Here is a 27,337-nt window from a genome sequence, read left to right as displayed (position 1 = left end):
AGCCAATACAAATTATAGATACCTACTAGTTACGACTCAAATCATATTTCAAATTCAACTCAGCTCTCATTTACAATAACGAACCTCATCATGGCGCCCTCACTTCTTCTACTACCTTCACCACCTCATCCTTCATCACCATCCACTCTCTCGGCAGCCTACAGCGCCCCTCTGACATCTGTCCTACAAAAGCTCAAGTCGGCGTCTTCTCCCCAAACTCTAGTTGTTGGCCTTGCTCTCCCTATTCTTACCGGCCCATCAGCCAACTCGAAGCAAATCGCATGGCCAATCGCTCAATCTCTCCTTGCCAGTCTTTACACTCTCACATCAGTCGTCTGCGCAAAGGAAGATATTCCTGTTGATGTTGGCGCTGGAAAGGGAAGCGTGGATGTGAGAGTTGTTCTCATAGACCATGAGAAGGGGCGACGCTATGAGCCCAATTTTGAGGGCCAGTTTGAAGCGAACTGCACGGCTGTGTTAGACTTGGCTGCGTTTGCAACCAAGGTTAGAACATGGGATATGGTTTATCATCCCAGCTGTGAAGAGGGGTACGAGCTGCTATCCACGTTTCTTCAGCTTGCGGAGAAGAAACAGACGTTTATGCAGAACCAGCTCGTCGCTATCGAGGGTGGGATCAGCTTGACAACAGAGGAAAAGCTTAATACCGAAGATCTACAAAGAGGCTTCAACACTGTCTGTCTAGGAGGCACCTTTGACCATCTCCATCCTGGCCACAAACTTCTACTTCACACAAGTGCTATTCTTCTCAATATTCCTCCCAAGGACTCTGACAAGACATGCACACTTGTGGTCGGTATATCAAGCGACGAGCTCCTTGCCAAAAAGAAATACGCCGAGGAGCTTCAGCCCTGGACAGAGCGCACTCAGGCTGTCCTGTCGTTTCTATCTACACTACTCGAGTATGACACAACAGCTACGTCACCTCCGACACAATCTACACCGGACGAGACGATTGCCATGCTTCGTGATGGAAGAGTCAAGGTGCGATGTATAGTACTTCGCGATCCCTTTGGCCCACCCATACACGAGGAAGACGCCGATGCAATTGTTGTCTCTGGCGAGACTCGCAGCGGCGGCAAGGCGATCAATGATCGTAGAACCGAAAAGGGCTGGAAACCACTTGAGGTGTTTGAGATTGATGTACTCGATGCCGAGGAAGTTGATGGGGAGGGGGTCAGCAAGACGGAGGATTTCGCTTCCAAGATCAGTAGTACGGCAATCAGACAGAAGCGGGCTGAAGAAAAGAGACTATCGTAAGGCGGACAGCTAGTAATAGAAGATATTTAATGAGTGGCATTGACAGGATCATGAAACATTGTCCGAGCGAAGTGACCAACTAAAGTCAAGATGAGTGTTTGGTATTGAACGCTCTGGATCACACCGACCACCTAAATAATCGCATAACATACGCTCACTTTTGACTCAGTGAGCGCGTTTCAGGGAAGTAAGTTCGGTTTATGCGTTATGACCTATGAGTCCGATCGGTGCTTAGTAGTCGGGATTATGTTGTGAGACATTGCACGGAAACAAGGATCGCCGCTTACGACGTCGTCACTCACTTCACTGTCACTTGTGTGAGAACTCTTTCAAGATTGAGTATGTCATTATATGATTTTTTTCTATATCTTGGTAACTGTTCTATGATTTATATAGGCTATGAGATTTAACTGATGAGTTGCCATGCTATACACACGATGTGTCTGTTTCTTTTTTGACTGTTTTTCCGTTTTTCCTGACTCTGTTTTCCTTCTTTTTTTCTGTTTTTCGTAGGCTTTGTCCAGATGGATCTAAAGCGTTTCTGTGTTTTTTGTAGTCAATGGGCTTTTAAGCTTCACCCAGACTCTTGTTGGTTTCCTTTCAACTCCACCTTTTTTGAGGGGGAGTGTAGTGCAGCTATTCCTCATTCATCGTGCATAGCCTTGGCTTCAAAAGCGTTCGTCGCTTCTCTTCTACCAAGAAGCCCTTTTCCGCCGTGAATCCAGATCCACCCAACAATAAACCTTAGTCCCAGAGCGCATTCAGCCCGCCACAATCTCATTCTCGGCTCATCTCAATACAGTAAGAGGTTGGCGTTGATATGTTATTGGTGGGCGATGCGTTTGCTGCTTCCATCGGGGTTTTTTGTGGCTTTCGCTGTCGCTGGCTCTTCTTTGAGCCGCCAGGGAAAAGCCAGTGAATGCTATCTCGTTACGAGTCTAGCGGGCGTTGGGTGAATGAATGTTGTTGTTATTGGAGTGATGTTGTTGTGTGCGTTTTTTCAGTTTGAGGTCTTGATAATCGATCCCCTCACCATCTCTTTCCGCCACCGCTCAATCATCATTGTCCTTGGTGATGTCGTCCTGGTTCCACTCCTCAAAGCTGGGAAAGCTAAAGTAGTAACCTTGATTGAAATTAGTTTGGGTGATACCCGAAGTCAGAAGACGAGGCAGCATACCAGAGGGAGAGTCGGACATGACGGCGGATTGGCTTCCAGGGCTGCTGGAAGGAGAGTGCTCGTGGTGATCACGGCAGATGGACATGGGTCTGTTATGGCGTGGGATTGCCGCTGGGGTGGAGGCTTGCTCGGGAGACGGAGAATAGACGGCAACACGGTTGAGAAGATCAGTTGCTCTGTGTGGCGACTCGGGACCAGCAAATGAGTTTCCAGTAGCATTGGAGACGGTGATTGAAGGCTCAGTTGCGCTTGAGCGTAGAAGACGTGGTCTTGAGCGGTTTGACATTGTGTGTGAAGATGAGGATGATGACGAGTCTCGTCGCTGAGCTCTCACCGCACTTCGGCTATGTGTGTAAGAGGCCATTGTTGGTATTATGTGCAGGTTGTATGTAAAGGTTGTTGTGTGGATGAGTTGATTTGAGTTGGTGAGTGAACTGAGAGGGATGGATTCACATTTGAATAAATAATAACAATGGAAACGAAAAGGTTTTGGACCAGGTCGGAAATGTGCTGGCAGAAGGTTCAATACATATTCCAAAGTTAGAGTCCATCAAAGCAAGGCATCCACATCAACCTCCTCGTGGTGCCAGAGCTAAGCTACCACGGCTGCGGTTAGTCCACAGCGGGTAAGCTAAGTAAGGTAAAGTAAAGACGAGCAGGGCATGGCATGGCAATGGACCAGGGTTGGGGGTGAGGTGGTGGCATTGCCTTGCATACGTGTGTGGTGCACCGCAAGTCTTGTAAAGTCATCATTGACGGAGCAAGGCAAGGCAGGGCAGGCAGGGGTAGGTCTACGAGCACACAGTGACTGACTGCTGTCAGTTATTAAAAGCATGTCTGCCCAGTGTCTGCAGTTGTTGGCATCTGATTGCCACTTGTCGTCGGCTTATGGCTGCATTTGAGTGAACGAGTGTGCGTGTGCCCTTTCTGCGCTGTGCGATGCGGTGCGTTGTCTCAAGGTGTATGGGCTTGGGCCCCACCCAGTCCAGCATCCTGGGCCTCTGACTCTCTGCCCCTGGGCCCTTTTTTAGGCTTGCGCGGGCCCCGGGGACCGCAGGCGGGTTTCCCGTAGGTGCAGTTTCTGGACTTGCAGGGGTGGTCAAGCCTGTAAAGCCAGTGGTGACTCGCCCTGATGAGGCACTCGTCGACTGTCGGACCCAGCGGAGGTCACAGAAACGTCTGGCGGTAAGGCAATACTATGGGAATCGTGGTCAAGCTACTGTCGCATTGCTACCCAACAGGTCGTCAATGTGCATACCGCTTAAAGGGTAGCGACGCTGAGGGTTTGTTTTTTCCAAGGAAAACAAAACAAACCTGGCATCGTATAAAATTCACTTTTTGACTGATTTAGATCGCACCGATGGGACGCGCACAATCGAATGTCAGTGCCAAACTAGCCAAAACCTTGGTTTGAGGAGAGAAAAAAGGGAGAGGGCGAGAAAAGAGAGAAAATGGAATGGTCAGCAAACCTAACGGTTAGGCCAAGTCCCTCTAGCGTTTACTGGCTCTGTAGAATTGATGGTGTAGGCTAGATGACCAAAAACACACACACTTGCACCCAGAAAAAGCAGCATGATGGGTGGGTGATGCGATGATAATTCAAAGTGGAAACAATCGGCCAGGGAGGTCAATTAGACTAAACAAATCATTCATTTATCATTGTTACAGTCAATATCGGTAGAAGGCCTCATTCATCTCGTACCTGATGAACAAATAAATTATCCGACGCAGTCAATCAATGAATTAGGTCCCCGATTTCTCACGGCCCCAGTCCCAGTACTGCTGGGTACTGGGCACGACTGCACCGCACAGCATCGCATCGCATGTCAACATGGATAGACGTGGTTAATTGTCATTGTGATGGAATCGGCAATCATCGCTGTTATCGACAGAGTTCAGCCAAGACAACCGGGCCAGGGCTGGCAACCCAACCTTCGGAGTATTTCCCTCAGAGTAATAGTGACAGTTAATAATAGACTCGGCGAACTTGACCTGACAGTTGTTGAGTTCAATTTAAACAGTACAAGGCTGTCTGGTCTATCTGTAATTAACTAATTAATTATCTGGACTCTAGACTCTGTAATCAGCAAAGAATCAATCTCATCTTTTCCGCCTCGTCTAATATTTCATCCCCCTTGGTCCATGCTCTTGCTAATTAATGTACTCCATACTTGATCCAGCTGTCATACATGATCATGCCCGTGACCGAAAAAGACAGGCCTTACACGTGTACTGTACATAGAGTATGTACATACAGCCAGTAGTACATCGGAACCATGGGTCATCCATGGACCATATGGATGCCTTGGATGAGGCACTTTTAAAGAGAGTGCCTTATCATCAAGTGTCAGTACATAGGTAGTATCTTCATGTCGGGTTTACAGACTGACTCCGTCCTCCACATAACGAGTACAGCTCACCCATTTCGTGTCCTGTGACCGCCTCACCGGTTAAGAATAACGGGGCCCTCTCAATGCTACTAAAAAGGTGTCGCGGCCCATAAATGTATTCGATGCTAACTCTTGTTGGAACAAACATCTCGTTTCGCAGGCTTCCATCCCGAGTTCCACTTCCACCCTCTACAAGTTACACTGCAACGTCCATCTTCAAATCTCGCAACCTCTACAGACGCTTACAACGGTCGTGGTGGTTCCAAAATATGGTCTCTGCTATCCTCCGATTTGCCCTGCACCACCAAACGCCTTGACCGGGTACCTAGTTCGGGACGGGCACACTTCGACCCCAACACCACCGATGGGATGGCACCCTGGCATCACGGCCATCGTATGGCTTTGGATCAATCAAGATGCTTCCCCCACGCAAAACGGCTCAGACCGACCTGCAGAAACATGCAAACTTGGGAACAAGCTGACGCCCACACCCCGCCACGTCTCTCCTGTTTTGTCCAACTGTCTGCCCGTATCTATCCGGTCGCCTTGGCTTTGATTTGATTTGCTTTAATGGTCGAAGCTGCCACAGTCGTCAGTCATTCTGTTGCTGTTACTCCAGATGGTATGAGGGATGACACTCACTCTTCCCATATTCTTCCTTGGACCGCCTGCAGCTCTTCGGTCGTCATACGTTTACCAGTGGTGAAGTAACCTTGATACGCCGTTAGTTTCCGACTTGCTTGCGCGTAGAGCTTTGAGGTCCGTTCACTCACCTGCAGTGATCTTCGCATCAATCTCGACTCTCGAATCGGCTGGGATAAGCTCTTCAGGGAGCTCGACTCGCTCGTGAATCGGGATTCTGTGCACCGTGTTAGATAACCTCGTAACGACCATGACTCGACCGAATCATCCGCTTACCCTTGTCCGACAATCGCATCATGCTTCATGCTAAGATAAAGTTAGTCGTTTATTTTCGCGACGTGTTCGATCGCCAATCACTCACTTGCTCATACTAAGCATCCTGTCAATCTTCTTGATGCCCAGCCAGTGCAGGATATCCGGCATGAGAGCCTGGAATCGCATGTCTTTGACACCAGCAATGTTCTCGGTCCTCTTGAAGTAGTCGGACGCGCGATCAGCTCCTCGTTTACGGGCGTTGTAGACCACTGCCCCAGAATTAGTACCCCAGATCGACATGCAGGTTGCATTTTGTCCTTACAATACTGCCGACACAGTTAGATCCACTCCCTTTCAGTGAAGTACGGTTTTCAGCAAACTTACCTTGGTGACCTCTCCCAGAGCTCGTCCTTCCTTTCTGAAGTAGATGACAACACCACTGCCACCGTTCTGTGCCTCTTTGACCGCTTCCTCGATACCGAAGATCAGGTACGGTCGGCAGGTGCAGATATCAGATCCGAATACGTCGCTACCGTTGCACTGGTTGCTGGTCAGCAGGCTTGGACATGTCATAATATCTACAGTTGCCAACATACCTCGTCGTGAATTCGCAGAGACAGTTTAACCGACTCATCCGACATCTTTGCAGGGTCTCCGAAACAGTACACAGTGAGACCACCTGGGATCATGTTAGCAAAGACTATTGACATGTTCTTGGGCGAGACGTACCGATAGGTGGGAGGAAGACTTTGATGTCTCCACGAGTAATGAGCTTAGACAAGTCAGCTCACGTATCTTACATGCAAAACTCGACTTACCTCTGGGTAACTTCCACCAGTGTGCTCAAACAGCGAACGTCGAAGGGTGGCCTCGTCTATACGATATCAGTAGCTGCACGAAACGAAACCAAATCAATGTTTTGCACTTACCGATGCCGAATCGCTCTGCCACGCCAGGGAGATACCAGACCTAAATTGTGGCATTAGTTTTGGCTTACTCTATTTCCATCTGGAAAACATACCGGCTCGACCGCAAACTTGGTGACAGCCAATTCACCCTGATCGTTCAAGCACACTTTGCCATCGGGCACCCTATAAACAGACTGTCAGTTGGTTGTCACAAAACAATTGGTTTCAATAGACTTACAGTCGCCCGGCTTTGACACTCTCTGCAAGTTCTGGTAGCTATTGGCACGTTAGCGCACTTCCCAGACTTCCACCAGTTACTCCATCACCCACCTTCATATGAGCCTTGGTGATTGCGATGGTGGGTCGAATGTCGACTAAATGCGCTGTCAGTACGTGTTTTCTTGACAGCTATCGCCTCTCATACCATTGTCCTTCTCAATTGTGTCCTTGAATAGCCAAGGAGCAAGATGTCCCCAAGGGTCCATCGCGACAATCTTCTTGTGGTCTCCCCATTGAGGAAAGGGACCAATGTTGGCAGCCGGCTCGGTGTTGGTAAAGTCGGGTCTGTTGGTAATATTGTCAGTAAACTATGTCTGTAGCTGGACGGGAGACAAACCGGTGATCGCTGTCCAGCTCCTTGCTGGCGACTGCAAGCGCATAGTAAATCGAGTAAGAACCACCACTGCGATTATGTTTAGTATAGTCTCGTTCCAAAGTAACGTAACGTAGTAACTCACTGGGCTAAATAACCTGGTTAACAAAAGATCTAGTCAGTAGAACGGGATACATAACGAACCTCCAACAGCTAAACGCAAATTACGAATGTCAGTAACACGAACTTACACACACATTACAGGCACGGAAAAACGAACCATTACGACGTCGAATAGAGGTAGCAGCCCTGGAAACTACGATTGGGCCACGCTTAACAGGGTCTGAGTTACCCCAGTCCATGGGCAAAGGATTAATTCCAATCTGCTTTGGGTAAGTCCTAGTTACCTTGTGTGAGCGAGCCGTGTTAGTCAAGTTTGTGTTGAGGAAATCCTCACGTTAAGATGATGCGCGAAGTGAGACCTTGCTGGCGCTGGGCGGTGGAAGGAGGCGCGGGTGCTTTCAATTTGTCTCCGGAAGCAATAGGAAGTTCTACTGAAGGTGTTTCACCATCATTGGCATCCTCACCAGAACCCAAATCACCATTGTTGTTCTTGGCATGATCTCCAGTAGCTTCGTCGATCGATCTACCAGAGAGCGACTCAACAGCATTCACGAGTAGGGCCTGAGTGCGCTGGATCTCTTGCAGCGCTTCCAGCATGTCGGATTGTTGATCGTTGGCCGCCATGATGACGGGCTTGGAAAATGATGTTGTAAGTGTTGTGTTGAAGGCGTGTCTGTAGGGTAAACGGGGTCCAGTGCATGCAATTGCGAACAACTGAATGCAGAGATGAGACAGGTGTGAAAGGAAACGGATGGAAAAAGAAAAGAGAAGAGAGAGTTTATTGTTAAACAAGAAAAGAGAAAGGGGAGACTGGAGAGCGGAACAACAGGAAGAGCGGTCGGCGGAAGACGTGGTGACACGAGCTCTACAACAAACCGTCATCTGCAGGGGAGCTGTGGCATGCCTCCATAAGCTTCAGATAATACATAATTTCTAGATACCAAGATAATGTCGTCCAAGCTGTGCTACCCTAACCTCATCTGTCACCTCCAAGGTCAGCAGGCCAGCGGGAAAGACCCCTATAAGATCATAACTTTTGTTTAACGGGACACCGTAATCGGGCTAGCATGGATTGAAGAGACAGAGAGAGAAGAGGGGAGCTGTCCCAACAAGGAGAAGTCATGATAGGCACAGTCAGTCGCATACGGTGTCCGGGTGTAATCTAACTCGACAGGCAATTGATAGTTGACGATTCGCTGATAAGAGGCCACATGATAAGGAGGGATGCAGGTTCAAAGCAAACCTCGTCCTCCTCTTACTCCTCCTCCAAGCCTCACCTCGATAGGTTCCCCACTAACTAACAGTAGAGCTACGCTACCCCGCCATATGAGAAGGGAAACTCCCCTGCATCGAGGCACTGGTGCCCAAGTGAGACTGACCTAGGAAGACCGTGATAGGCCTTATTGAGTTGTTGGGTACAAGCCTAAGATAATAGTTGTTGCTTCTGTTTGACCTCTCTCTCACCGTCTAACTTGTATGGCATGACTATTGTCAAGTTTTGTCCTGTATCAGTGTATATGATGTTTGCTGTAGAATAGAAACAAAAATCCCATTGTATTCAAACATACTAATGCATGGCAATCAGAGATACATCATCTGCTATCTCCTCTTTCACTTGACTTCACGGAAACCGGCGTTCAAAGTGTTGACCTCCGGAGGTCGCCGGGAGGCGGGGGCGGGGCAGTCGGTTCCTTTGCCGCTCTAATGAGTGACAGAAAAGCTGGCCTCCAAATTTTGGCTATCAAAAATAAATGGCGTAAGATACGGCTTCAGGTAATGTGAGCTTACCTGTTAATTTCGTCCCGCAGTCTGTCAGTGGGCAGCTTTTCCAACACCCAAAAACCGCTTAATGCCCGCCTAGTTCCCTGCACTACACACACCACGTCGCCTATGGACACACCTACCGTCCAAACTGCCGCGCGCTTGTGCACTAACAAAGATGTTTTTTGAGAGCGAGAGCACGTGCAACCAAAACCGAAAAATGAAAGAGTCACCGTGAACTGCGCTGCGCTGAACTGATAAGATAACGCATTATCATCCCTGACCCGACTTGAACTGGAACCTTGTCCCAAGTTAAGTTACCTAAGTTAAAGCTTGACATCAGCAAATCCTATCCACTGCCAGCCATCATTTGGCATTCCATCGCTTCGTTCCGTTTCGTTTCCTTCCTTTCGTTCCACACTACCGTCGCGCACGAATCGCGAAATACACATCACATCATGGGCAAGCGCAAGTCCTCAAGCAAGCCCATGGGGCCCAAGAAGGTCCGTCGCATCCTTATAACCCCCTTCTCATCCTCCCCTCAAGAACTTTTGGCGCTCACACTAATTCCAGAAAGATCCCCTTCCCACCACTTTCGCATGCCTCTTCTGCAATCATGAAAACTCAGTCTCGGTAAAGCTCGATAAGAAAGCTGGCGTCGGTCAACTCGACTGCCGTGTTTGCGGTCAAAAATTCCAGTGCGCAGTGAACTGTACGGCCCCAACAACCAATATCTTTTACGCCAGGCGCATCGCTTTACTAACGTCGCGACAGACCTCTCCGCTGCGGTTGACGTCTATGGTGAATGGGTTGACGCGGCCGGTATGTCTACAACATTACACACGCGATTCCATCAACAACGACTAATTTTCTACCAGATGCCGTCGCCAAGGAAGACACCGCGGAGCCCGGCTACGGTGGCACATCTCGAGGAGGTGGACGAGGCAACCGAACGGCGGTCGAAGATGACTACGACGACCAATACGGAGATGATGATTATTAAACGTTTCTTTTACGCGCCCTGTAACAATACCAAGATTTGCTACGTCCTTTGCTCGACAAGTCCGTTCCTTGCGCTTGCGATTCGATATGATATATGACCGCCACCGTGATTCTGCCCTTAGATGGTGTAGAATCTGTCTCCAAAGTCTCCCAGCCCAGGAACGATATAGCTGTTGAATGGTCAGCATACGTATAACGTGAAATGAATTTCCATACTTCTTCTCGTCGAGGCCCTGGAGAAAGTCGGTTAGTCAAAGGCTTACAGTGGTACAGGCAGGCAAGATGACGAACCTCGTCGATGAAAGCAGTCACGACCCTCAAGCGAGGGAACTTGGCAGAAAAGTTCTTGACACCTTCGGGGCTTGCAATCAAGTTGAGGAACAGAATGTGCTCCTCAGGCACACCTCGGGCCTTGAGAACTTGGACAGCCATGGTTGCGGAGCCACCTGTACGATTGCGTTAGACGAATTGCGACACGTGCAGTCTGTGGAACATGACGGGAAGTTGTCATACCGGTAGCAAACATGGGATCCAGGAGAAGCACCCATCGGTCAGCAATGTCCTCGGGCAACTTATCGTAGAAAAGCTTAGGCTGGGCAGTTTCCTCGTCACGCTGAATCAAGATCTTTCCGATACGAACAGAGCGGCAGCAGTCGCGGAGACCCTGCTCCATGGCCTCGCCAGCTCTCATGATAGACACGCCGCAAATCTTGCCCTGGAACATGAGACCATTGTAGGTACGACCGATAGGCGTAGTGACAGTATGCTCAATGACAGGCAAATGGTTAAGACCTTCCTCGACAAGAAGACGAATAATTCGGTTGGAGTAGAAAATAAAGTCTGCTCGCTCCGTCTCTTTGCTACGGATCATCCTGGACATTCTCAGCTCCACGACATGGCTTAAGGTGCAGGCACCCGATTAGGGAAGTGGACATACGACAGTAGGGCAATGAGCTGAGGGGTCTGGGGCAGAACATGAACATTGTCTAGGTTGACGTCGACAGAGACGGTGGCACTGGGCTTCTGCTGGTGAGTACGGTATGCAGGGCCGACGGGTGTCGTGTGAGAATCTTGGATCTTGTCCGCCATGTTTGCTAGTTAGTTAGGTATGTTGTTTGGGAGGAGAGTTATGGTGATGGGTCGATTGATTGATGGCGGGGGGGGTTCAAGTTTGAAATATTTATGAGTGGGCAAGCGGAGCACAATCGAATCAAAGCTGTAGCTGGCAGTTGGACCCCGATACGAATAGTCGTGTACAAGATTGAATGCGTAAGAGAGGATCTTTAGTCTTAGCTTGCTATCAATAAGAGGCCCCAAGGATAAGAGAATCCGTAGCTTTACCCAAGACAGTAGGTAGCTCCCTTTAACGAAGCCACATGCATATATGTATGCGCAAAACGGGGATGTCAATCGGCCAGCAGCGCCAGCAGCGGGGAAAGACCCTACCCTACAAGCATGAACAATATCGGAGGAGACCGCCAGTGTTTGCAAGGGTTGATGTTAAGTTTGGTTTAGAGTATGTTAGTAAATAGATGGCAGTGGAGATGATGCAAGAGAGCAATTGATGCAATGTCGTTGCTTTTCTCAGAGGTGACAGATGGGTTCTGTTGTGTAACAAAAGTTTAACCAATTAACATTTGTTGTTGTATTTATTTCGTTTCAGATGCAGCTCTTTTTTAGCATCATCTTTGTTATCAAAGTCACCTAAGCTTTCGCAAAGGGCGCACTAAACCTGCCCGCATTGGAAACCCTCTGTGAATCACTAACACAAGACCCCGAATTCATAACTATTCATCCTTCTTTCCGTTATTCAGGTCTCCTCATTTCATCTCTTTCAATTCCTTCGCGCCTGCAGTCTGTAGCAACGTGCTGCATGCCTGTCACCTTTCACTCAAAGAGGAGGGAGGGTTCAAGCAGCAGCTACCATCAACCTTGAGCCGCTACAGGTACATCGGCATCATACATTGACCTGCCGCATGTCATAGGGCTCTTCACATAACCTGACCCGACCCAACCCTAACCTCGCGTCCTCCTCACAATACCCAAACAAAGCCCGCCATGGCATCGCGAAATGGAACAGCTGCGCCTATGCCGCGAAAGACCGTGACGTATGGCAAACCTTTGCGCAAGCGCTTCATGCGCGACGCGATACCCCTCCGAACCGCCGATACATTCTCTATGCCAACCGCAACAGAATCTGCCACAAAGCCATCGAAGCCATCTTTACCAAGATCAGCATCAGATCCATCAACCCGGTCACCTGATGACAGTCGATCCGATGATCCAACCTCTACAAGAACTGGAGCAGAGCGCAAAACAGAGGCACGCGATGCGACGGACACAAGAAAACGGAAACGCCCACAAGCTGCGCTTTCCGAAATGATCAGCGAGGAACCACCATCTATCATTCAAAAACAATCGAATCCCACCACTACACTGCCGCGACGACCATTGGGAGGAACCTCGAAGAACGACGGGAAACCTGCAGCAGCCCCTCGCCGCTCACCGATCACAAAAAAGAGCCCCAAAGACAAGATTGCGCAATCTCGGCCTCTGTCACGAAGCAAGTCTGACGCTTCAACTATTGAGGTCAGCTCAAAACCTGCGCCGCCTGCATTCAGCTATCGCGACGATGAGCCGCCCAGACCAAAGAAGCGGCGTCCACGATTGATCGATGCTTTGGCGGCTCAACGAGCAGAAACAGATTCGGAAGATTCGGACCAAGAAAAAGAGGGAGTCAGGACTCTCTCACGTTCGAACAGTGGTACAGGCACCGAGGCTGAAACGACTTCTCAACAGTCGCAATCGCAATCCCAATCACAATCACAGTCGCAATCGCAAAACTCTCAAAACCATTCACAGGATTCCACAAGTTGGCAGAGAAATCGTCCCACAGTGGCACTCAAAGGGCGACGAGTCAAATATACCTACGGCCAGTCACGGTCAATTCTGAGCGAGTCATCTTCAAAACTCAGCGAGCCCAGCCAGGGGATTACAATGCCCACTAGAGAAGAAGAGCTCGATGCGCTTTTGGCTACACCCCCACCTATCAACCCGGATCCTTTCGCCATGGACGACGACGATATGGACGATGACGACATTCGACCTGCAATTAAGAGCGTGCATGAGCTACGGCGAGCTGGGGCCAACAACCGCTTCGCCGATGAGATGGAGGACCTGCTTGCCCGGATAGGAACCCCGAGCAGCACTCCATCTTCCCTGAGGAGGAGCGCGTTGTTGGAACTTTCCCAGAAGTTACAGCGCAAAGAATTCATCAGCCAATTTCGGGATCACGCGACACGCGATAAGGTTGCCGCCAATATTGGACAGGAAAAGGACGTGATAAGCGGATTCGCCCTGTCTGCCGTTCTCGTCACATTTCTCGACTTCAACCCTACAGCCCACTTGCTACAGCAGCTCATCAATCACGGGCTTGGGGAGATGCTCAGTGTACTTCTGCGGGTACCCGAAGACGTCGATGAGATTGCTGCAGGCAAGATGAGGCTTTCCAAGACAACTAGAAACTCACTCAACGACGTGAAAAAGAGTCTCACAAAGTTGGACATTTGGCATGGGCGGCGCCCTGAGGAGCTCTCGCCACAGACGCTTGCGCTTCAATTACTAAACATTGTATGCCAACAAATCGATGCGACACATTCATCAGTGGTTGTCAAGGACGTTGAAAACGATCTTGAGATCGTTATTGGAAACTGTGTGAGCGCAAATCCAAGAACTGACCCGACATTTGCTCTTGTGGTATCAATTTTGGAATCACAGTCGGGGCTGGCAATGAACGACGAGAATGAGATCCCTTGGTTTGCGCAGCAGAGGCACTATGTGGCTCGTATACTAGAAAACAGTTTACAGCAATGGCCAGAAAAGCCTGGCGATGTCGAGACAGCGACCCTCAAGCTGTCGATCAATATGACCAACACTAAACACGGAGCATCAGCCTTTAGCGACAGGCTTCTACTATCAAGTCTTTCAAAAGCTATCATCTCAGTATTCAGATCGGCCATGGACACTATGAGCAACCAGCGTCTAAAGGAAGAAACCTATGATGTGCTTTTGCTTGTACTTGGCATGGGGATCAATATCCTAGAGCGTTGTGAACCTGCACGAAAGAACATGGCCGGCGGGGAACTGGATGGCCTGGTGGCAGTATACTTGCAGAACCAGGCTCTGGTGCAAAAGGTAAAACCACACAACCCATTGATTTTGATGGATTCACCACTAATATATGTGTTGAAGGCTGCTTCAGAAGAAAACTTAAAGCCAAGCGTAGCAAAGCTCGGTGTGGCATTCGGCTATCTTTCCATCTTGCTAGGCTATCTGTCTCTGGTAGACACAGCCCGGCAACGATTTGTAGAGCAGGCAGGAAGTGAAGGGCTTGCAGGCCTTATTGGGTCGATAAAGGAGTTTATCGACATGCATAGAGAGGTGGATAACAGGGTGACTGAGCTCGAAAGACTTGTCAATGACTTACAACGACGGCAACGACATTAATGGACTAGACGGAGACATGGATAGGGGATGAGAGCTTGGGGAGCAATGTTCTGAATACGACACTTTTAGCTCAGCTACCTATATCATAGGATATGGCTGGGCCGATGCTTGTACTGTACAGCAGGCTTTGCCACTTGGACGGTTGCTTCATACTACCTACCTAGACAAGAAGGATCCAAATGAAATCAAAATCGCTATCTTAATAGACAAGACTCGACTCAGCTCAGGTTTGCAGTTGCATGCAGTATTAATACTGATATCTCTGTGTGTCAATATTCGGGTAAGATATACCCGCACATCCGGAGGGACGGGTAAAGCTTCCCGAGTGCATATGTATATTTTATGCATTGTAACTGTGAAGAGGGCCAAAAGTTCACACGCGTCACACCTAAAAAGGGTATGATGTAAAAGGGAGGGGGAGGGGCTCGTCTTGGTCTTGGGTCTTGAAGGGGGGGAAGCAGATCCGGTGGGGGGTGTGTCGTGCTATTGGACTGGATTGGATCCCTTGGGGTTCTAGGAATGGATGACTTTCACCAAGTTCCGTCACTCTTGGGGCCTTGGCTATCAACTGGACTAGCTGTAGTTGCTAAAGTCCCAGTGGAGGTCTTTTTTCAGTTACAACAACATCCCATCCATCATACACTCTTCGCATTCTCTTTCCACATCGTCATCAACAGCACTCGTTTTTAACTAATTCATGCTCATCTTGTTTTTTGTCAACTCCCGCTGTTGGTCTGACTTTCTGTGTTACCCCAAACATTAGACGTTTATGATCACACGACGTTCAACAATCAAGACAGCAGTTTAAACCTTTGTTTCACTTCCTCCTTCAACTACAACTCGACGCTGTTGCACCATGCCTTCTCCCAAGCAAAGAAAGGTCGCTATTGTCGGCAGCCGCTCCGTCGGTGAGTTAATCTAGTCTACTAATCATCTACTCTGATGGTTCAATTCGCTGACGGGATGAATCAATAGGCAAGTCGTCTCTAGCGGTACGATTCGTCGACGGGCACTTTGTCGACAGCTACTACCCCACGATCGAAAACACTTTCAGCAAAATGATCAAGTACAAGGGACAGGACTACTCAACCGAGATCGTCGACACAGCAGGCCAGGACGAGTACAGCATTCTCAACTCCAAGCACTTTATCGGCATCCATGGCTACATGCTCGTCTACTCAGTGTCGTCGCTGCCATCCTTCGAAATGGTGCAGGTCATCCGCGAGAAGATTCTTAACCACCTGGTGAGTGCTTTCGCTTATGCGGGCAAGGTATACCCAGACAAGCTAACCACAAATCTTTGTCGTCTAGGGCACTGACTCCGTTCCTATCTGCATTGTCGGCAACAAGAGCGACTTGCGACCCGAGCAACGACAGGTCACCCCCGAAGATGGACAGAAGCTCTCCGAAAAGATACAATGCGGCTGGACCGAGGCGAGCGCACGATACAACGAGAACGTTGGCAAGGCCTTTGAGCTCCTGATCGGACAGATTGAGAAGTCGCAGAACCCCGGCGAGGCACCAGCCAAGAGCAACTGCATTCTGATGTAAAGAGGAATCGCATACCACAGACACACTCTGCCAGATCATCACGATGACAATGGTTGACTTGATTCGGGGCCGCGGGGCGGTCCACAAGTCAAGTGCAGCTCAGTCCAATCCAGCCAGCGCCAGACAAAGACCGAGACCTTTTCGTTCCACGAGGTTACAGGGGCACAAGGCGATTTTGGGTCGGGGGAACAGGGCAGACACAGACAGGATACGACAGGACATGACAGGACACGGGCTATGCTATGCCATGTGCAAATGAGCACCCTCTTTTGGTTAAATTCTCCGTTGCTGCAAGTGGTTACGCACAGTACAGTACAATGTACAGCTTGGATCCTTGCTTTGCTTTGCTTTACTTTGCTTTGCTTTCACGTTTTGCTTGCCTTTGCAACTAGAGTAGGTATATATGGTTCAAATCAATGGGTCAGGGTTTCGGGTTTACTCTTTAGAAAATTTCTGTGTCTCTCTCTCTTTGTCGTTTCGTTGTCTGACTCGTGCTCTGGTGCATGTACTGATTCATGACCAGCCTCGAATGACTGACTACTGACTGACATGTTTGACCTTGGCGCAAAATGGTAGACACACTTGCAAGGATAGAGAGATGTGCAACTACCGATACGTACCTGGGCATGGTTTCTAGAATGAATCTAGAGGCACCAGCCTCTCGGTGCCAGCCCATCCCAGCCCAGTCCAGGTCCGATTGACAGCTCGCTAAAAGTAATTGGTTCCCAACAATTTGCGATGCCTTGTTTCTTGCCTATATTAGTAGGTGCTTTAGTCTGTGTGCAGGGACAGTAGCTGTAGATTTTTGTCCTGGGCGGTCTGCACTGCGATGCGTCACTCAACACTGGTTCATCATGTGAAAGTAAATGCACGATCTAAACTGGAAAATGGCCTTGACTCTATTCGGATGGCCCCGCTATCGGAGGTGCGTTAGTTGACCCAGGCGTGTGCGACAGGGTAACATCCGGTAGGGACAGGGACAATACCAGTCTGTACCTGTGAAAAGATCCGCCAGCTGTCTGTCTAGGCACTAGACTAGATAGATTCTGGTTGAGCCATGTGGTTTTGTCAGTTGGCGGTGATGAGTTTGATGGACTAAATAGTGTATAGACAACTCAGTGATAGTAACCATTGCTGGGTGATTTGTTGTTCTTGGGCAGTTCATCTCTCTTATTCGGATCAGACCTTGTAAGGCCTTAGCTGAGGAAAGTGCGCGTACGTGTGCCACCATTCACAGCCTCAACTTTGACATCTCACCGCGTCCAAGCCTAACGGCAGCATCTTCTTTGTTCTTTGTTCTCTACATTGCACTGACTCTTCGTCGTTAAACACACAAAGACTACGATAACAATCGCGCACACATAAAATTGTAGACATTTTTTGAAATCCTCGTTTCTGCTCTCGTTCCTTCCCACTCATTCTCATTATCTGTGTCCATTCATACGCGTTCTGGATAAGACAGTCCTCCCAATGCCCGTGCCAGATCCTTGTCCCTTCTGTGGCTTCAAGCCGGAGCAAGGAGAAAACGAAACCATTATAGTGTGTCTTCGCCGATCCTCTAACAGCTGACTTCCTTGGGTTGAAATTAACATGTTTCCCCTTAACTAGCAGCACATCGAAAGACATCACCCGGACGGTGGACAGTCGGCTTCCACCGACAATGAGGCCCCTTTGGTGTGCCCCGAGGAAGGGTGCGGTGAGATCCTCCAACCCGATGAGCTAGCTTTCCACCTGGAGCTCCATGAGCTTGAAGCACAGGGTGCCACGCCTGAGCCCGGGCCTGAGCCTGCCACTGAACAGACTCCATCTGTACCTCGAAAGCCGGCTACGCCAACTAGAAAGAACTCTCGCAAGAACAAGAAAGCTAGTACTATCCAGGCGTGGAAAGATTTGTTCATAGGAAATAGCAGGTCGAGCCACATGCAGGATAGTAGCAGCAGCAGCAGTAGTCGCACTCGCCACAAGACCAAGAGGGAAGATGCTGGCGTAAGCAAGAGTCCTGATAGAGGCTCTTCATCTCGGACCACGAATGGAGAACGACGTCTAAAGTCTGGTCAGCTGGGGGTATGTGAATCCGTGATATATGATTCTGCGTCAGTGAACTAACTCTGCTTTAGAGATCCGAGCTTGGTAGATTCGCACATGAAAAGAAAATGCCCCCGTGGCTCATAACTCTTCTTCAAGATCAGGGTCAGGTTGTTAATAACGGTGAGTATACCTCCATAAAGCTCAAGAACAATATCTGATAAGGACTACAGATGTTTTGCCTGTTCTAAGTCAACTCCTCGAACAGAGCCCCACAACCCAATATGCCTATCTCTGCCAGCCTGCTGTGCAGCACGTTTCCAAACTAAAGCAAGAAGGTGAATTTCTACCATCAATGACTACATACACGACTTGCAGAGTCACTGACAAGCTTAGGCGGTTTTTGTGGTTATCGAAACATTCAGATGCTCACATCATACATCATCTCTGCTCAGAGCGAAGGTTCAAATCACTTTGGGAGCAGCTTTCCTAGCATATTCCAGATCCAGGACCTGATCGAGAACGCTTGGGACAACGGTTTTAATGCTCAGGGCAGAGCAGAAACAGGAGGTGTCAAAGGGACACGAAAGTATATTGGCACACCAGAGGTATATATCCCCAGTCATTACATCGATCGAGGCAATCGGTTTACAAAGAACAGGCCCAAGCTGTATTTCTCAACCTGAAAATCCCGTAAGTTGGAACTACACTTCGTCTGATGCTGGAAATACAGCTAACCATAAAAAGTTGCTCGGTTCAAGCATTTAAGGATCCAGAGCGCGGCAGGTCCAAACAACGTCTATTTGAGGCTATCGAGAGATACTTTCAAGGAGGCGTCACCAGTGTCGAGGATAGAATCCATCGCACCGACTTGCCACCGATCTATCTCCAGCACCCAGGTAAGATATCTAGAGCCGCGTGCAAGGAAGACAGGTGCTAATCAATTGGAACAGGACATTCTTTGACAATCGTCGGGTTCGAGAAGCAGATGGACGGCCACACAAACCTCTTGGTATTCGATCCCAGCTTTCACGATTCTACAAAGATTAAAAACCTCGTCGGGAAAGAAGTTCGACCGAAACCCTCTTCCATCGACGGACTTGTGAAGCCATATCGTCGCGGTTCGTACTACTTTCGTAAACACAACCAATATGAAGTGCTCTAGTAAGTTGCCTCGTCCTTGTATTTATCCCGTACTTCATGCTTATGTGCGTATAGTCTCACAAGATATGCTTCTGTAGCATAATTCGTTTGTAAGACCGGTTTACTGCTGGTCCTTGAACCAAGCCTGAAGCTTGGCCAGCGCGCGGCCTCGATGAGAGATCTTGTTCTTCTCTGTCTTGACCATTTCGGCGAATCTGTAAGGGTCAGCGGAGGACTGCATCCATTGTTGAGTTCTACGTACGTTTGACCTTCGTACTCAAAGACGGCATCCCATCCGAAAGCAGGTGGTCCTCGGGCAGGCACAATCTTGCCCTGTAAAAACGGTCAGCGTAGTCATGGCAGCAGAACTTGAAGATATCATACGGGACATCGGCCCTGGAAAAGGATAACCTTCTCGCCGGGTCCAGCACAGTAACCGAAAGTGCAGACGGCTTCAGCAGACTTGTCAGTGTAAGCAGCCAACAGGTTGTTCAAGCCCTCGTGACCAATCGAAGTCATGAACCACTTACTTTTTTTGGCCATTAGCATTTTGAATATTTACTCAGCGATTTTAGCTTACATGTAGACACCGGGAAGACCTTTGAGGGCATTGTAGCATAGAGCTGTATCTTCAACCAGTACTGGACCTTTCACCTGTACATTAGTTATTAGCCAAGTATTCATTTTCTTCTCTCTAGAGGTTGTAGAATAAACACATCCATACCAACTCGGCTGCCCTGCGGCACTTTGACTCTGTGACCTCCTCAAGCGTGCCCTGCATCTCCTCGAGATCTATGGGCTGGCTGAGAACCTCGATCTCAGGCTCAAGGATGGCCTTGACCTCGGTCAACTTGTTGGCGTTGCCGGTGATGAAGTTGACTTTGTGAACCGTCATTTTGAAGTGTTGAGTAGTCTAGAACCGGAGGTGAGTAATGTAATAAATTTCACTCAAGAGAAAAGGCACGATAGTCAAAAAGAGATAGCGATAGTTAGAAGCTGAAAGTCACCAAGCCGATCAATGGGCCACACCCCACTGTGTGACAAAATATGCACTTGTCCGGTATGAACCTTGTTAAACGATTCATGTCAATTCATAACGTGAGTAGCCTGCCCTAGGCTTGTATCAAAAAATCTATTTTCACCAACCCATCCATGCCGTAACCGTAGTCCAGGCCTTAAACCCCTGGAGTGAATTTATTCTCCCCTCAAATTTTGCCTTTGGAAGAACTCTCTTACTCGCTGTTGTCCTTCTTCCATTGGTCGAGCCAGGCAACTATGCGATCAACGTTTGTGTCCATCTCATCAGAATTGTTGCTTGTCAACTCGATGACAATTTGTTGGTCGAATGCCTCATGTGCCTCTTGGAGGAGAACTTCCATGATTTCTGAGTCAAGGTTCTCTTGAAGCTTGGACTCAGGGTAGTTTCTACAGGTAAAAAAACAGTGATTAGCTAGAGTTCGTTTCTTCTTTCTCAAGCCCTGGGAAAGAGCCTTATGATAACCACGTACCTTGCTTTGAGACGGTCATAGAGCGTCGAAGAGTCAACTCGTAGAACCACGACTAGATCTATCCAGCTCTCGGGGAAAAGATCACATGCGTGCCAGTCAATGATGCATCCACCAGCCTTGACATCGTCCTCAATAGCATCAAGCAACTGTGATAATGTTAGCTTGTGTTTTTATTTCTCATGAAAGTAACTCATAAATCCTGAATCTGTTCGAAACAGAAAAGTAACAAATGACCTACCTTGTCTTCATCTACGATCCAGCTGTGGAACTCATCGCTGTATCCTTCATGGCACTCCTTGTCCTTCACAACCTGGTTGACTGAGAGGTGACGAAGGCCAGTTCGTTCAGCGAGACTCTCGCAATGAGTCGTCTTTCCGACACCGGGCGTGCCCGTGATGATGATATTAGGTGATTTTCGTTCGGCCATTTTGGTAAACTTTTGTTTTTGTCGTTTATTGATGCAGAGATTGACGGGCTGTATAATTTGGGTGCATTTCTGAATTGCAGCTACGCGGACTGTGCATGCGACTAAAGGGGCTAAAAGTCTCGATAGTTGCATCAGAGTTGACTTTTTCAACGTCTTCAAACAGTCATAATCACAAATAATATTAGACACCAAAGCAAGTGAACAAAATAACCTCGAATTCGCTTCGTACCCTCATCTCTCCAATACAGCCGTATCTCGTCTTAACAAAGATAGAGCTGAGCCCAAACGCCCTCATCGACTTGCCGAGAAGGGGGAGCCAAGGTCCCGCTCTATATACATGATGATGCCTTCCAGATACAACGAGAATAACCTCAGATCTGTTTTTCAGTTACACTACACGCCGCCGTTAGAAAATTCGACATCAAACACCCTGAAAATGCGGCCTCTATCCCTTATGTGCGTTCGAAATGCCTAAACCAGCTTCATTATCTCTTTACTGTTCTACTTCCACCTCATCAACGCCCTCGAGCTCATGCTGATGACCGTTCTCGTATTCTTCACCATCTGTGTAGTCCAGCTTCTCCTGCTGCGCAATGGCTTGTGCCGAGACAATCTCGGCCAGCCTCTTTAGGCGAGGAGTTTGGAGCCCTGTAAAGGTGTTAGTTTCATATTACACGCAAAGTGACTCGTTCAAGAAGCAACTTACAAGAAGGTGTGTAAGTCTCGAGCGCAGTGATGACTCGAGGCTCAGCGATCTCGTAAGGACCACTGTCGTCCATATCGACGGCTTGGAGGAGAAGAACGTCGCTCTTCTCAGTTACACGCGAGGCAACTGCCTTCATGATCTCGCCGTTGATGGGCTGCTCGTAATCGGCGACCAGGTATTGGTTGAGCAGCTTCTGGATCTGGTTTGGTGAAAGCCTGTGATTGTCAGTACGAATTATACAATAGAGACCCTGGAGTACTTACATCCAGCAAATGTCCTGAATGATTTCTATGTCGTTCAGGGTGGCCTTCTTGAGTTGAAGAAGTTTGGTTGCTTGCTGTATACTTGTTAGCCCAGTTCTCAAAATACTTCTCGGGGTGGCTTACCATCAAATGCTCCAACTGGAGCGTGCCCTCGGGCATATCATGGCTCTTGCACCACTCCTCAATACGGGTGATGTTGTAGTTGATCTGGAGACCACGCTTCCAGGAGAGGAAGTTTCGTCGCATCAGCAGGTCGTTGAACGCTGTCACACCAACCAACTTGAGGAGCTCAGTGATGGTTTGCGTGATGATGGAGTCCTCCAAGTAGTAGGCCTTCATCGCGCGGAAAACGCTGTTAAGCAGGCTGAGCAGGTTGTCCATGCTGTAAGCGGGGGTCGAGTTCGACTGAAGAAGCTTGCCCAAGAATCGGCTGCTTTCGTTGGTAACGAAGCCAGGGAGAGACTGGGACTCAATGATGGCAGGGATAATCATCTTCTGCAACTTCTTCTTCAACACCTTCATCCAAGTGTGGTAGATGTTAAATTCCAAGCTCTCAAGATCGTGCTTGACAATCTCCAAAAGTCGGTCGTACTCGTAGTTGTCCGACTTCTGGGCCTCGTACCAGTCCTCAGCGAGGAACACGAAGGACAGCATCTCGTGCACGTTGGACAGCCAGAAAGCGCCAGGGTTGACGGCCTCATCGCCATCGTGCTGCATCACCTCCTGCTGGATGGACTGCATAACGTTGGCCAAGAAGCGCTCTGACTCCTTCACGAAACCGTTGTTCCACATCTCTGATGTGACCAAGTTGATAAGGTATGAAGGGAATAGCACCTCCTTGTCTGAGGGAGGTGGTGTAGTGCTGGGGGAGGGGATCTTGAGGTTTCGGATAAGTCCCATTGTCACCTCCTCGTTGAGGCCATCCTCATCTGCAAGAAGCGTCTCGAGCTCCATTTCGATATTATCGACACCAGGTAGGAAGGTCGAGCCAGAAAGGTTCTGACGATGGGCTGTGCCAGTAACAGCCATGGAAACCGGTCGAGGGTTGTAGGTACCGCTGAAGCGGTCGAGCTCTCGTGGTTCTGCGCCCGCGCTGCGACGCTTAGGCTTCTTGGACGCGACAAGGTTGATGAGGCCAGAAGGTACTGTGGCTCCAGGTGTTGTCCCGTTGGCAATTTCTCCGTTGATGGGCGCATTCCTTCGAGCCAGCTCGAGGGCGTCTCTGAGAGACTCCAGCTCTTGTCTCAGACTCATGTTGTCCTTCTCGTGTTGAGTACTTGACCTCTTCGCTGTCTCCAATTCTGTGTTGGTTAACCTGAGAGACTCTCGGAGCTCTCTCTCCTCCTCTTGCATCCTCTTGATATTGGCCGTTGATTCGTCGAAGGCGACTTGAAGCTTCTTCATCTCGTCCTCCATAGCTTGTAGTCGTGCCACGGCGATACCAGCCTGGTTGGCTTCCGTCTGTAGCTCCTTTGTTCGTGCCTCAAGATCGTTGTGTCTCTTCTTCCAGGACTTGATCTGTCCTTCGTAGTTCTCAACCTGTGAAGCAAGACCCTTGTTCCTTTCCTTCATAGAACCGAGGGACTGCGTCAGTTCAACGACCTTGTTTTCAAGCTTGTAAGAGATCTGCTTCAAGTCGCGAGCCTCTTCACGAATTGTCTTGTACTCCTTTCGAGCCTTTCTTCCGCGCCACAGGCTCTGAATAAGGACGACCTTCTTACGGTACTGTCTCCAAGACTTCAACTGCCTCCTTGATCGCCAAGAACGCTGAATCTTGAGAGCAGCATTGCCAAGACGCTCCTCCAAGATAGTCTTTCGTCGCAGATAACCCTTGGCAATTGACTCGAACAAGACCATATCCTTTCGGAACTGAAGATAGGACTTGCGCTGCTTAGATCCCCTCCATACACGCTGAATGGTGATAGCAGCCTTGACGGTGCGAAGCTCGTTAGCCGACTTCCTAGCCTTCCATGCCCTGATTGCAGACTGTGTAAGGATAATGGCTTCACGAGCCTCGAGGTAACGTTGTCGGTAGTACTTGGCTCTGAGGTTCTTCTGGATCATGATAGCACAGTCGTTGAGCCTGGTCGTACGGAGATTCTCCAAGAAAGCAAGCATACCAGCCCGGAAGAAAATCTTGGTGAGACCAAGCTGGTACTTGTCCAGACCCTTGCCGGTACTTGTTCCGAGAGCCTTCTTAAGGATAGCATCTGCCATCTCCCGAATCTCTGAAGTCCACCCATCAGACCTCACCAACATGTAGTAACGAAGAGCAAACTCTTCATATGTCCAGCGAGTAGGGTAACCAGCACAACTAATACGGACAGTCTCGAGGACACCACAAGCACGTAGCTGGCTGAGAACCATGGGTCCTTCAAACTTCCAAGCCTCCTTAGCCTCGTTGGGCTTGATACATCGAATGTAGTGGACATCGGTGTTGTTGATTGTGCTCATAAGCTCGATGAGCGATGATCGGAAAATACCTCCCAGTGTGGGCTTTCTGTTGACAGCCACGCCGATCTTCCTACCAGCAGCGGGCTTAACGGCGTTGGAGCTGGAAGAGGCGGCATCCTTCTCTCGTACAGCGGTTGCGGCGTCCAAGACAGTCTTGAGGAACTCGTTGCTTGAGGCGCGCAGGACAGCCATATGCTCATCAGGGACAGTATCTCGGTTCTTCTCGATGAAACCCTCGGACTCGTAGGTGACGTCAATGGCATAATGGCAGACAGTGAAGGCTGACTTTCCGAACCTAGGCTTCTTGTAAAACTTGGACTTGTCGGGAGTGAAGTTGTGATGGAGCTTGGTAACAAACTGCTCATCGGATCCCATGGGAAGTCGAGACTCCTCGTCGAGCAGAGACAGGATACCTAGCTTGCCCTCGATCAGGTCAATACAGGGCTGGTTGTCAGAGAAGTCGATGAATGTCCAGTCAATCTGTTCCCGAAGGTATTCTTCCTGCTCCAGCTTGAAGACGTGCTGGTTGAACTCTTGCTGCAGCTTCTCGTTGGCGTAGTTAATACAGAACTGTTCAAAGGAGTTCTTGGCGAAATGTTCGAAACCATAAATATCCAAAACACCGATGAACGATGTAACTCGGCTCAGTACATCTTCAGAAGCCAGACTGGTGTTGATAATATCAACAAGCCAGTCGAACATACTCGAGTAAATAAATTTGGCGACGGAATCTCGGACGACAATAGCCTGGGCTTGACTCAGATTCGAGGTGATCTTTTCACCACGAGTAACGAGTTGCTTCTTGACAATCCATCTTGAGAACTCCTCAGCCTTAACACCAAGAATATCACAAGCCTTCTCCAAAGAAGGTTCGTTAGGTGCCAATACACTGTCGTTGCGCGAGGCAGTGATCTTGACATTTCCAAGGTGCAGAAGACCGGCCAACAACTTGAAGATATCTGCCTGCTGCTCATTCGTCACACCAATGGTTGATAGCGATTTCTGGGTTGCCTCGAATTCGGCCTTATCGTCCACACCATCAATTGTCGGGCAGTTTCCTTGGTTGAGGTATTCAAACTCCTCAATCGGCAGAAGGCCAAGCTCCTCTCGCTGCTGGTCGGACGCACCAGCAATAAGCTGATAAAAGATATGGTAGTTACGCTCCTTGAGGGGCTGGAAGACCAATCGGGAGCGTTCCAAAAGGTATGTTCTAATCTTTGCGCCGATAATATTCGTCTCCTCGTCAAACATAATCTCAATATACTTTCCGAATCGTGAGGAATTATCGTTTCGAGTCGTCTTAGCGTTACCGAACGCTTCCATGATAGGGTTGGTCGCAAGGATCTGCTCTTCCGTCTCGCTCATAGATTCGGAACCTCGCTTTGATCGCCCACCAGGGTTGTCGGGAGACTCTCTGGTAGCAAAGTATCGCATGATGTACTTGGCGCTGACAGTTTTACCAGCTCCAGACTCTCCAGAAACAACGACGGTCTGGTTCTTCTTGTCGCGAATCATGTCACTAGAGAATGTTAGTTGAGGAAGCCGGGCTATGAACGACCAATCTCACATGAAAGCCTCTTCAGCGATAGCAAACAAATGAGGCGCTTGTGTCGCTCGCTGTCTTCCAGCATAAACCTGAACCATGCCGGGGACGTAGAGGGAATCGACTCGCGCAAACGGGTTTGTGGCAATAAGAACGATACCACTGTAAGTGTAAATCTCCTTTTGCAAGTATCGTAACCTAATTGCCTGCAGAACTGGAGGACGTCAGCATCAGCTGTGCTGGCTTCGGAAGGGTCAAGATTGAGCGAGGGACATACCAGCAGGTTCGTTAAGATGGGACAGATTTGTAAGATCGTCGCTGGCTTCGAGCATTGTAGGGTTCATCAAGGGTGGCAGAGACGGGTCGCTTCCGCTCTGGAGTGCCTCTGCAGACACCTCGATATTCTTGGTCTAACAGGGAGATACAGTCAGTATACATGTTGCAATGAGATGCCCGGTAGCACCAAAGGTAAGCAATGCAAACTCACCTCGCCATTTTCGAGCTGGAAGGTCAGCTTGACCTTGGAGCCATCAACGGTCTTGTTGACGAGCTCTGAGGCCACCCAACCTTCAGCAGCGTCTGGCTGCCATGCCCTTGTGCCAACCTCGTAGGCGGATGCCATGATGGCGGTATTACCGAGCGCAAGGCCGGCGTGTATTAAGATAAAAGATAAAGGCGACTATGTCGAAGCGGTATCGGCGTAATTGGTACCAAGGGGCTGAATGGCGGTGGGATGCATATATTCGCCAACAGCGGTGCAGAGAAACACGGCCTGCCGGAGAGGGATATAGTCGTTGGAAACGTATCTTCTGATAAACGTAAAGGGGCGTTAATCAATGCAAACAACCGACACGCTCGTTGCAGTGTGCGGTCGAATGGCTGTTGGATGCTTTGCGCAAGTCGCTAGATGGATGAGCTTTTAGGTACGGTACACCGGTGCCCCGTAATCCAAGCAGCTGGAAGTATTTATTGGACGGGAGAGGACCCTGTAGTAGGTAGTCCAAAGCAAGGCAAGGGCGAGAGAAAAGATGGAGGTTCTTCTTCCCACACAACAGAGAAGACACAACACACAAAAAAGACTCG

At 49.1% G+C, this 27,337-nt stretch overlaps 11 protein-coding genes across 11 annotated transcripts; 5 read left to right on the top strand and 6 right to left on the bottom strand.

Annotated features, from left to right (window-relative positions):
* Positions 1-90: 90 nt before the first annotated feature.
* Positions 91-1,688, top strand: FGSG_07479 (uncharacterized protein; the record flags this gene model as incomplete). The annotated part of the gene is made up of 4 exons (XM_011328950.1): positions 91-1,274; positions 1,448-1,465; positions 1,553-1,617; positions 1,675-1,688. The coding sequence occupies 4 exons, from the start codon at positions 91-93 to the stop codon at positions 1,686-1,688; spliced, it is 1,281 nt and encodes a 426-aa protein (XP_011327252.1).
* On the bottom strand, positions 1,621-2,919 carry FGSG_07478 (uncharacterized protein). Its single transcript, XM_011328949.1, has 2 exons — positions 2,456-2,919; positions 1,621-2,401 (listed from the first exon to the last, which is right to left on the bottom strand). The coding sequence occupies exons 1-2, from the start codon at positions 2,817-2,819 to the stop codon at positions 2,331-2,333; spliced, it is 435 nt and encodes a 144-aa protein (XP_011327251.1). The 5' UTR covers positions 2,820-2,919; the 3' UTR covers positions 1,621-2,330.
* A 2,459-nt stretch (positions 2,920-5,378) lies between these two features.
* On the bottom strand, positions 5,379-8,067 carry FGSG_07477 (GTP cyclohydrolase II). Its single transcript, XM_011328948.1, has 19 exons — positions 7,700-8,067; positions 7,523-7,641; positions 7,447-7,455; positions 7,388-7,391; positions 7,267-7,332; positions 7,075-7,214; positions 6,981-7,024; positions 6,889-6,926; positions 6,764-6,833; positions 6,672-6,711; positions 6,561-6,616; positions 6,472-6,514; positions 6,339-6,421; positions 6,123-6,282; positions 5,849-6,011; positions 5,764-5,793; positions 5,619-5,704; positions 5,488-5,557; positions 5,379-5,425 (listed from the first exon to the last, which is right to left on the bottom strand). Exons 1-19 carry the CDS (start codon positions 7,987-7,989, stop codon positions 5,413-5,415), a joined length of 1,524 nt encoding a protein of 507 aa, XP_011327250.1. The 5' UTR covers positions 7,990-8,067; the 3' UTR covers positions 5,379-5,412.
* Positions 8,068-9,420: 1,353 nt separating this feature from the next.
* On the top strand, positions 9,421-10,188 carry FGSG_07476 (uncharacterized protein). Its single transcript, XM_011328947.1, has 4 exons — positions 9,421-9,629; positions 9,700-9,838; positions 9,901-9,948; positions 10,005-10,188. The coding sequence occupies exons 1-4, from the start codon at positions 9,585-9,587 to the stop codon at positions 10,127-10,129; spliced, it is 357 nt and encodes a 118-aa protein (XP_011327249.1). The 5' UTR covers positions 9,421-9,584; the 3' UTR covers positions 10,130-10,188.
* Positions 10,189-10,246: 58 nt separating this feature from the next.
* On the bottom strand, positions 10,247-11,217 carry FGSG_07475 (uracil phosphoribosyltransferase; the record flags this gene model as incomplete). Its single annotated transcript, XM_011328946.1, has 5 exons — positions 10,247-10,298; positions 10,345-10,361; positions 10,420-10,574; positions 10,606-11,000; positions 11,066-11,217. The coding sequence occupies 5 exons, from the start codon at positions 11,215-11,217 to the stop codon at positions 10,247-10,249; spliced, it is 771 nt and encodes a 256-aa protein (XP_011327248.1).
* A 969-nt stretch (positions 11,218-12,186) lies between these two features.
* On the top strand, positions 12,187-14,634 carry FGSG_07474 (uncharacterized protein; the record flags this gene model as incomplete). The annotated part of the gene is made up of 1 exon (XM_011328945.1): positions 12,187-14,634. The coding sequence occupies one exon, from the start codon at positions 12,187-12,189 to the stop codon at positions 14,632-14,634; it is 2,448 nt and encodes an 815-aa protein (XP_011327247.1).
* An 856-nt stretch (positions 14,635-15,490) lies between these two features.
* On the top strand, positions 15,491-16,185 carry FGSG_07473 (uncharacterized protein; the record flags this gene model as incomplete). Its single annotated transcript, XM_011328944.1, has 3 exons — positions 15,491-15,542; positions 15,610-15,878; positions 15,946-16,185. 3 exons carry the CDS (start codon positions 15,491-15,493, stop codon positions 16,183-16,185), a joined length of 561 nt encoding a protein of 186 aa, XP_011327246.1.
* A 1,470-nt stretch (positions 16,186-17,655) lies between these two features.
* FGSG_07472 (uncharacterized protein) lies at positions 17,656-19,375 on the top strand (the record flags this gene model as incomplete). Its single annotated transcript, XM_011328943.1, has 8 exons — positions 17,656-17,724; positions 17,794-18,249; positions 18,303-18,393; positions 18,444-18,548; positions 18,589-18,818; positions 18,872-18,903; positions 18,958-19,109; positions 19,164-19,375. 8 exons carry the CDS (start codon positions 17,656-17,658, stop codon positions 19,373-19,375), a joined length of 1,347 nt encoding a protein of 448 aa, XP_011327245.1.
* Positions 19,376-19,474: 99 nt separating this feature from the next.
* FGSG_07471 (inosine triphosphate pyrophosphatase) lies at positions 19,475-20,248 on the bottom strand (the record flags this gene model as incomplete). The annotated part of the gene is made up of 5 exons (XM_011328942.1): positions 19,475-19,568; positions 19,616-19,686; positions 19,738-19,882; positions 19,934-20,007; positions 20,078-20,248. The coding sequence occupies 5 exons, from the start codon at positions 20,246-20,248 to the stop codon at positions 19,475-19,477; spliced, it is 555 nt and encodes a 184-aa protein (XP_011327244.1).
* Positions 20,249-20,479: 231 nt separating this feature from the next.
* On the bottom strand, positions 20,480-21,318 carry FGSG_07470 (hemoglobin and proliferation regulated protein HBR1). The gene is made up of 3 exons (XM_011328941.1): positions 21,100-21,318; positions 20,862-21,007; positions 20,480-20,778 (listed from the first exon to the last, which is right to left on the bottom strand). The coding sequence occupies exons 1-3, from the start codon at positions 21,286-21,288 to the stop codon at positions 20,586-20,588; spliced, it is 528 nt and encodes a 175-aa protein (XP_011327243.1). The 5' UTR covers positions 21,289-21,318; the 3' UTR covers positions 20,480-20,585.
* Positions 21,319-21,781: 463 nt separating this feature from the next.
* On the bottom strand, positions 21,782-26,876 carry FGSG_07469 (myosin-2B; the record flags this gene model as incomplete). The annotated part of the gene is made up of 7 exons (XM_011328940.1): positions 21,782-21,936; positions 21,995-22,209; positions 22,258-22,331; positions 22,381-26,230; positions 26,279-26,468; positions 26,532-26,664; positions 26,742-26,876. The coding sequence occupies 7 exons, from the start codon at positions 26,874-26,876 to the stop codon at positions 21,782-21,784; spliced, it is 4,752 nt and encodes a 1,583-aa protein (XP_011327242.1).
* Positions 26,877-27,337: the final 461 nt, after the last annotated feature.

This window comes from Fusarium graminearum, chromosome 4 (assembly GCF_000240135.3).
Source record: "Fusarium graminearum PH-1 chromosome 4, whole genome shotgun sequence".
In the NCBI taxonomy this organism is placed as follows: Eukaryota; Fungi; Ascomycota; class Sordariomycetes; order Hypocreales; family Nectriaceae; genus Fusarium; species Fusarium graminearum.
This window is presented reverse-complemented; position numbering and strand designations above follow the sequence as displayed.

Bases quoted from the DNA above. Each gene is read 5' to 3' on its own strand.
- FGSG_07478 (XM_011328949.1), bottom strand. From the start codon at position 2,819: ATGGCCTCTTACACACATAGCCGAAGTGCGGTGAGAGCTCAGCGACGA. The intron at 2,402-2,455 runs GTATGCTGCCTC...ATTTCAATCAAG, and splicing joins CATGTCCGACTCTCCCTCTG to GTTACTACTTTAGCTTTCCC.
- FGSG_07477 (XM_011328948.1), bottom strand. From the start codon at position 7,989: ATGGCGGCCAACGATCAACAATCCGACATGCTGGAAGCGCTGCAAGAG. The intron at 6,012-6,122 runs GTTTGCTGAAAA...ATTCTGGGGCAG, and splicing joins GGGAGAGGTCACCAAGGTAA to TGGTCTACAACGCCCGTAAA. The intron at 5,558-5,618 runs GTGAGTGAACGG...CGGCGTATCAAG, and splicing joins TGATGCGAAGATCACTGCAG to GTTACTTCACCACTGGTAAA.
- FGSG_07476 (XM_011328947.1), top strand. From the start codon at position 9,585: ATGGGCAAGCGCAAGTCCTCAAGCAAGCCCATGGGGCCCAAGAAG. The intron at 9,630-9,699 runs GTCCGTCGCATC...CACTAATTCCAG, and splicing joins AGCCCATGGGGCCCAAGAAG to AAAGATCCCCTTCCCACCAC. The intron at 9,949-10,004 runs GTATGTCTACAA...ATTTTCTACCAG, and splicing joins TGAATGGGTTGACGCGGCCG to ATGCCGTCGCCAAGGAAGAC.
- FGSG_07470 (XM_011328941.1), bottom strand. From the start codon at position 21,288: ATGGCCGAACGAAAATCACCTAATATCATCATCACGGGCACGCCCGGT. The intron at 21,008-21,099 runs GTAGGTCATTTG...ACATTATCACAG, and splicing joins GGATCGTAGATGAAGACAAG to TTGCTTGATGCTATTGAGGA. The intron at 20,779-20,861 runs GTACGTGGTTAT...TTTTACCTGTAG, and splicing joins TATGACCGTCTCAAAGCAAG to AAACTACCCTGAGTCCAAGC.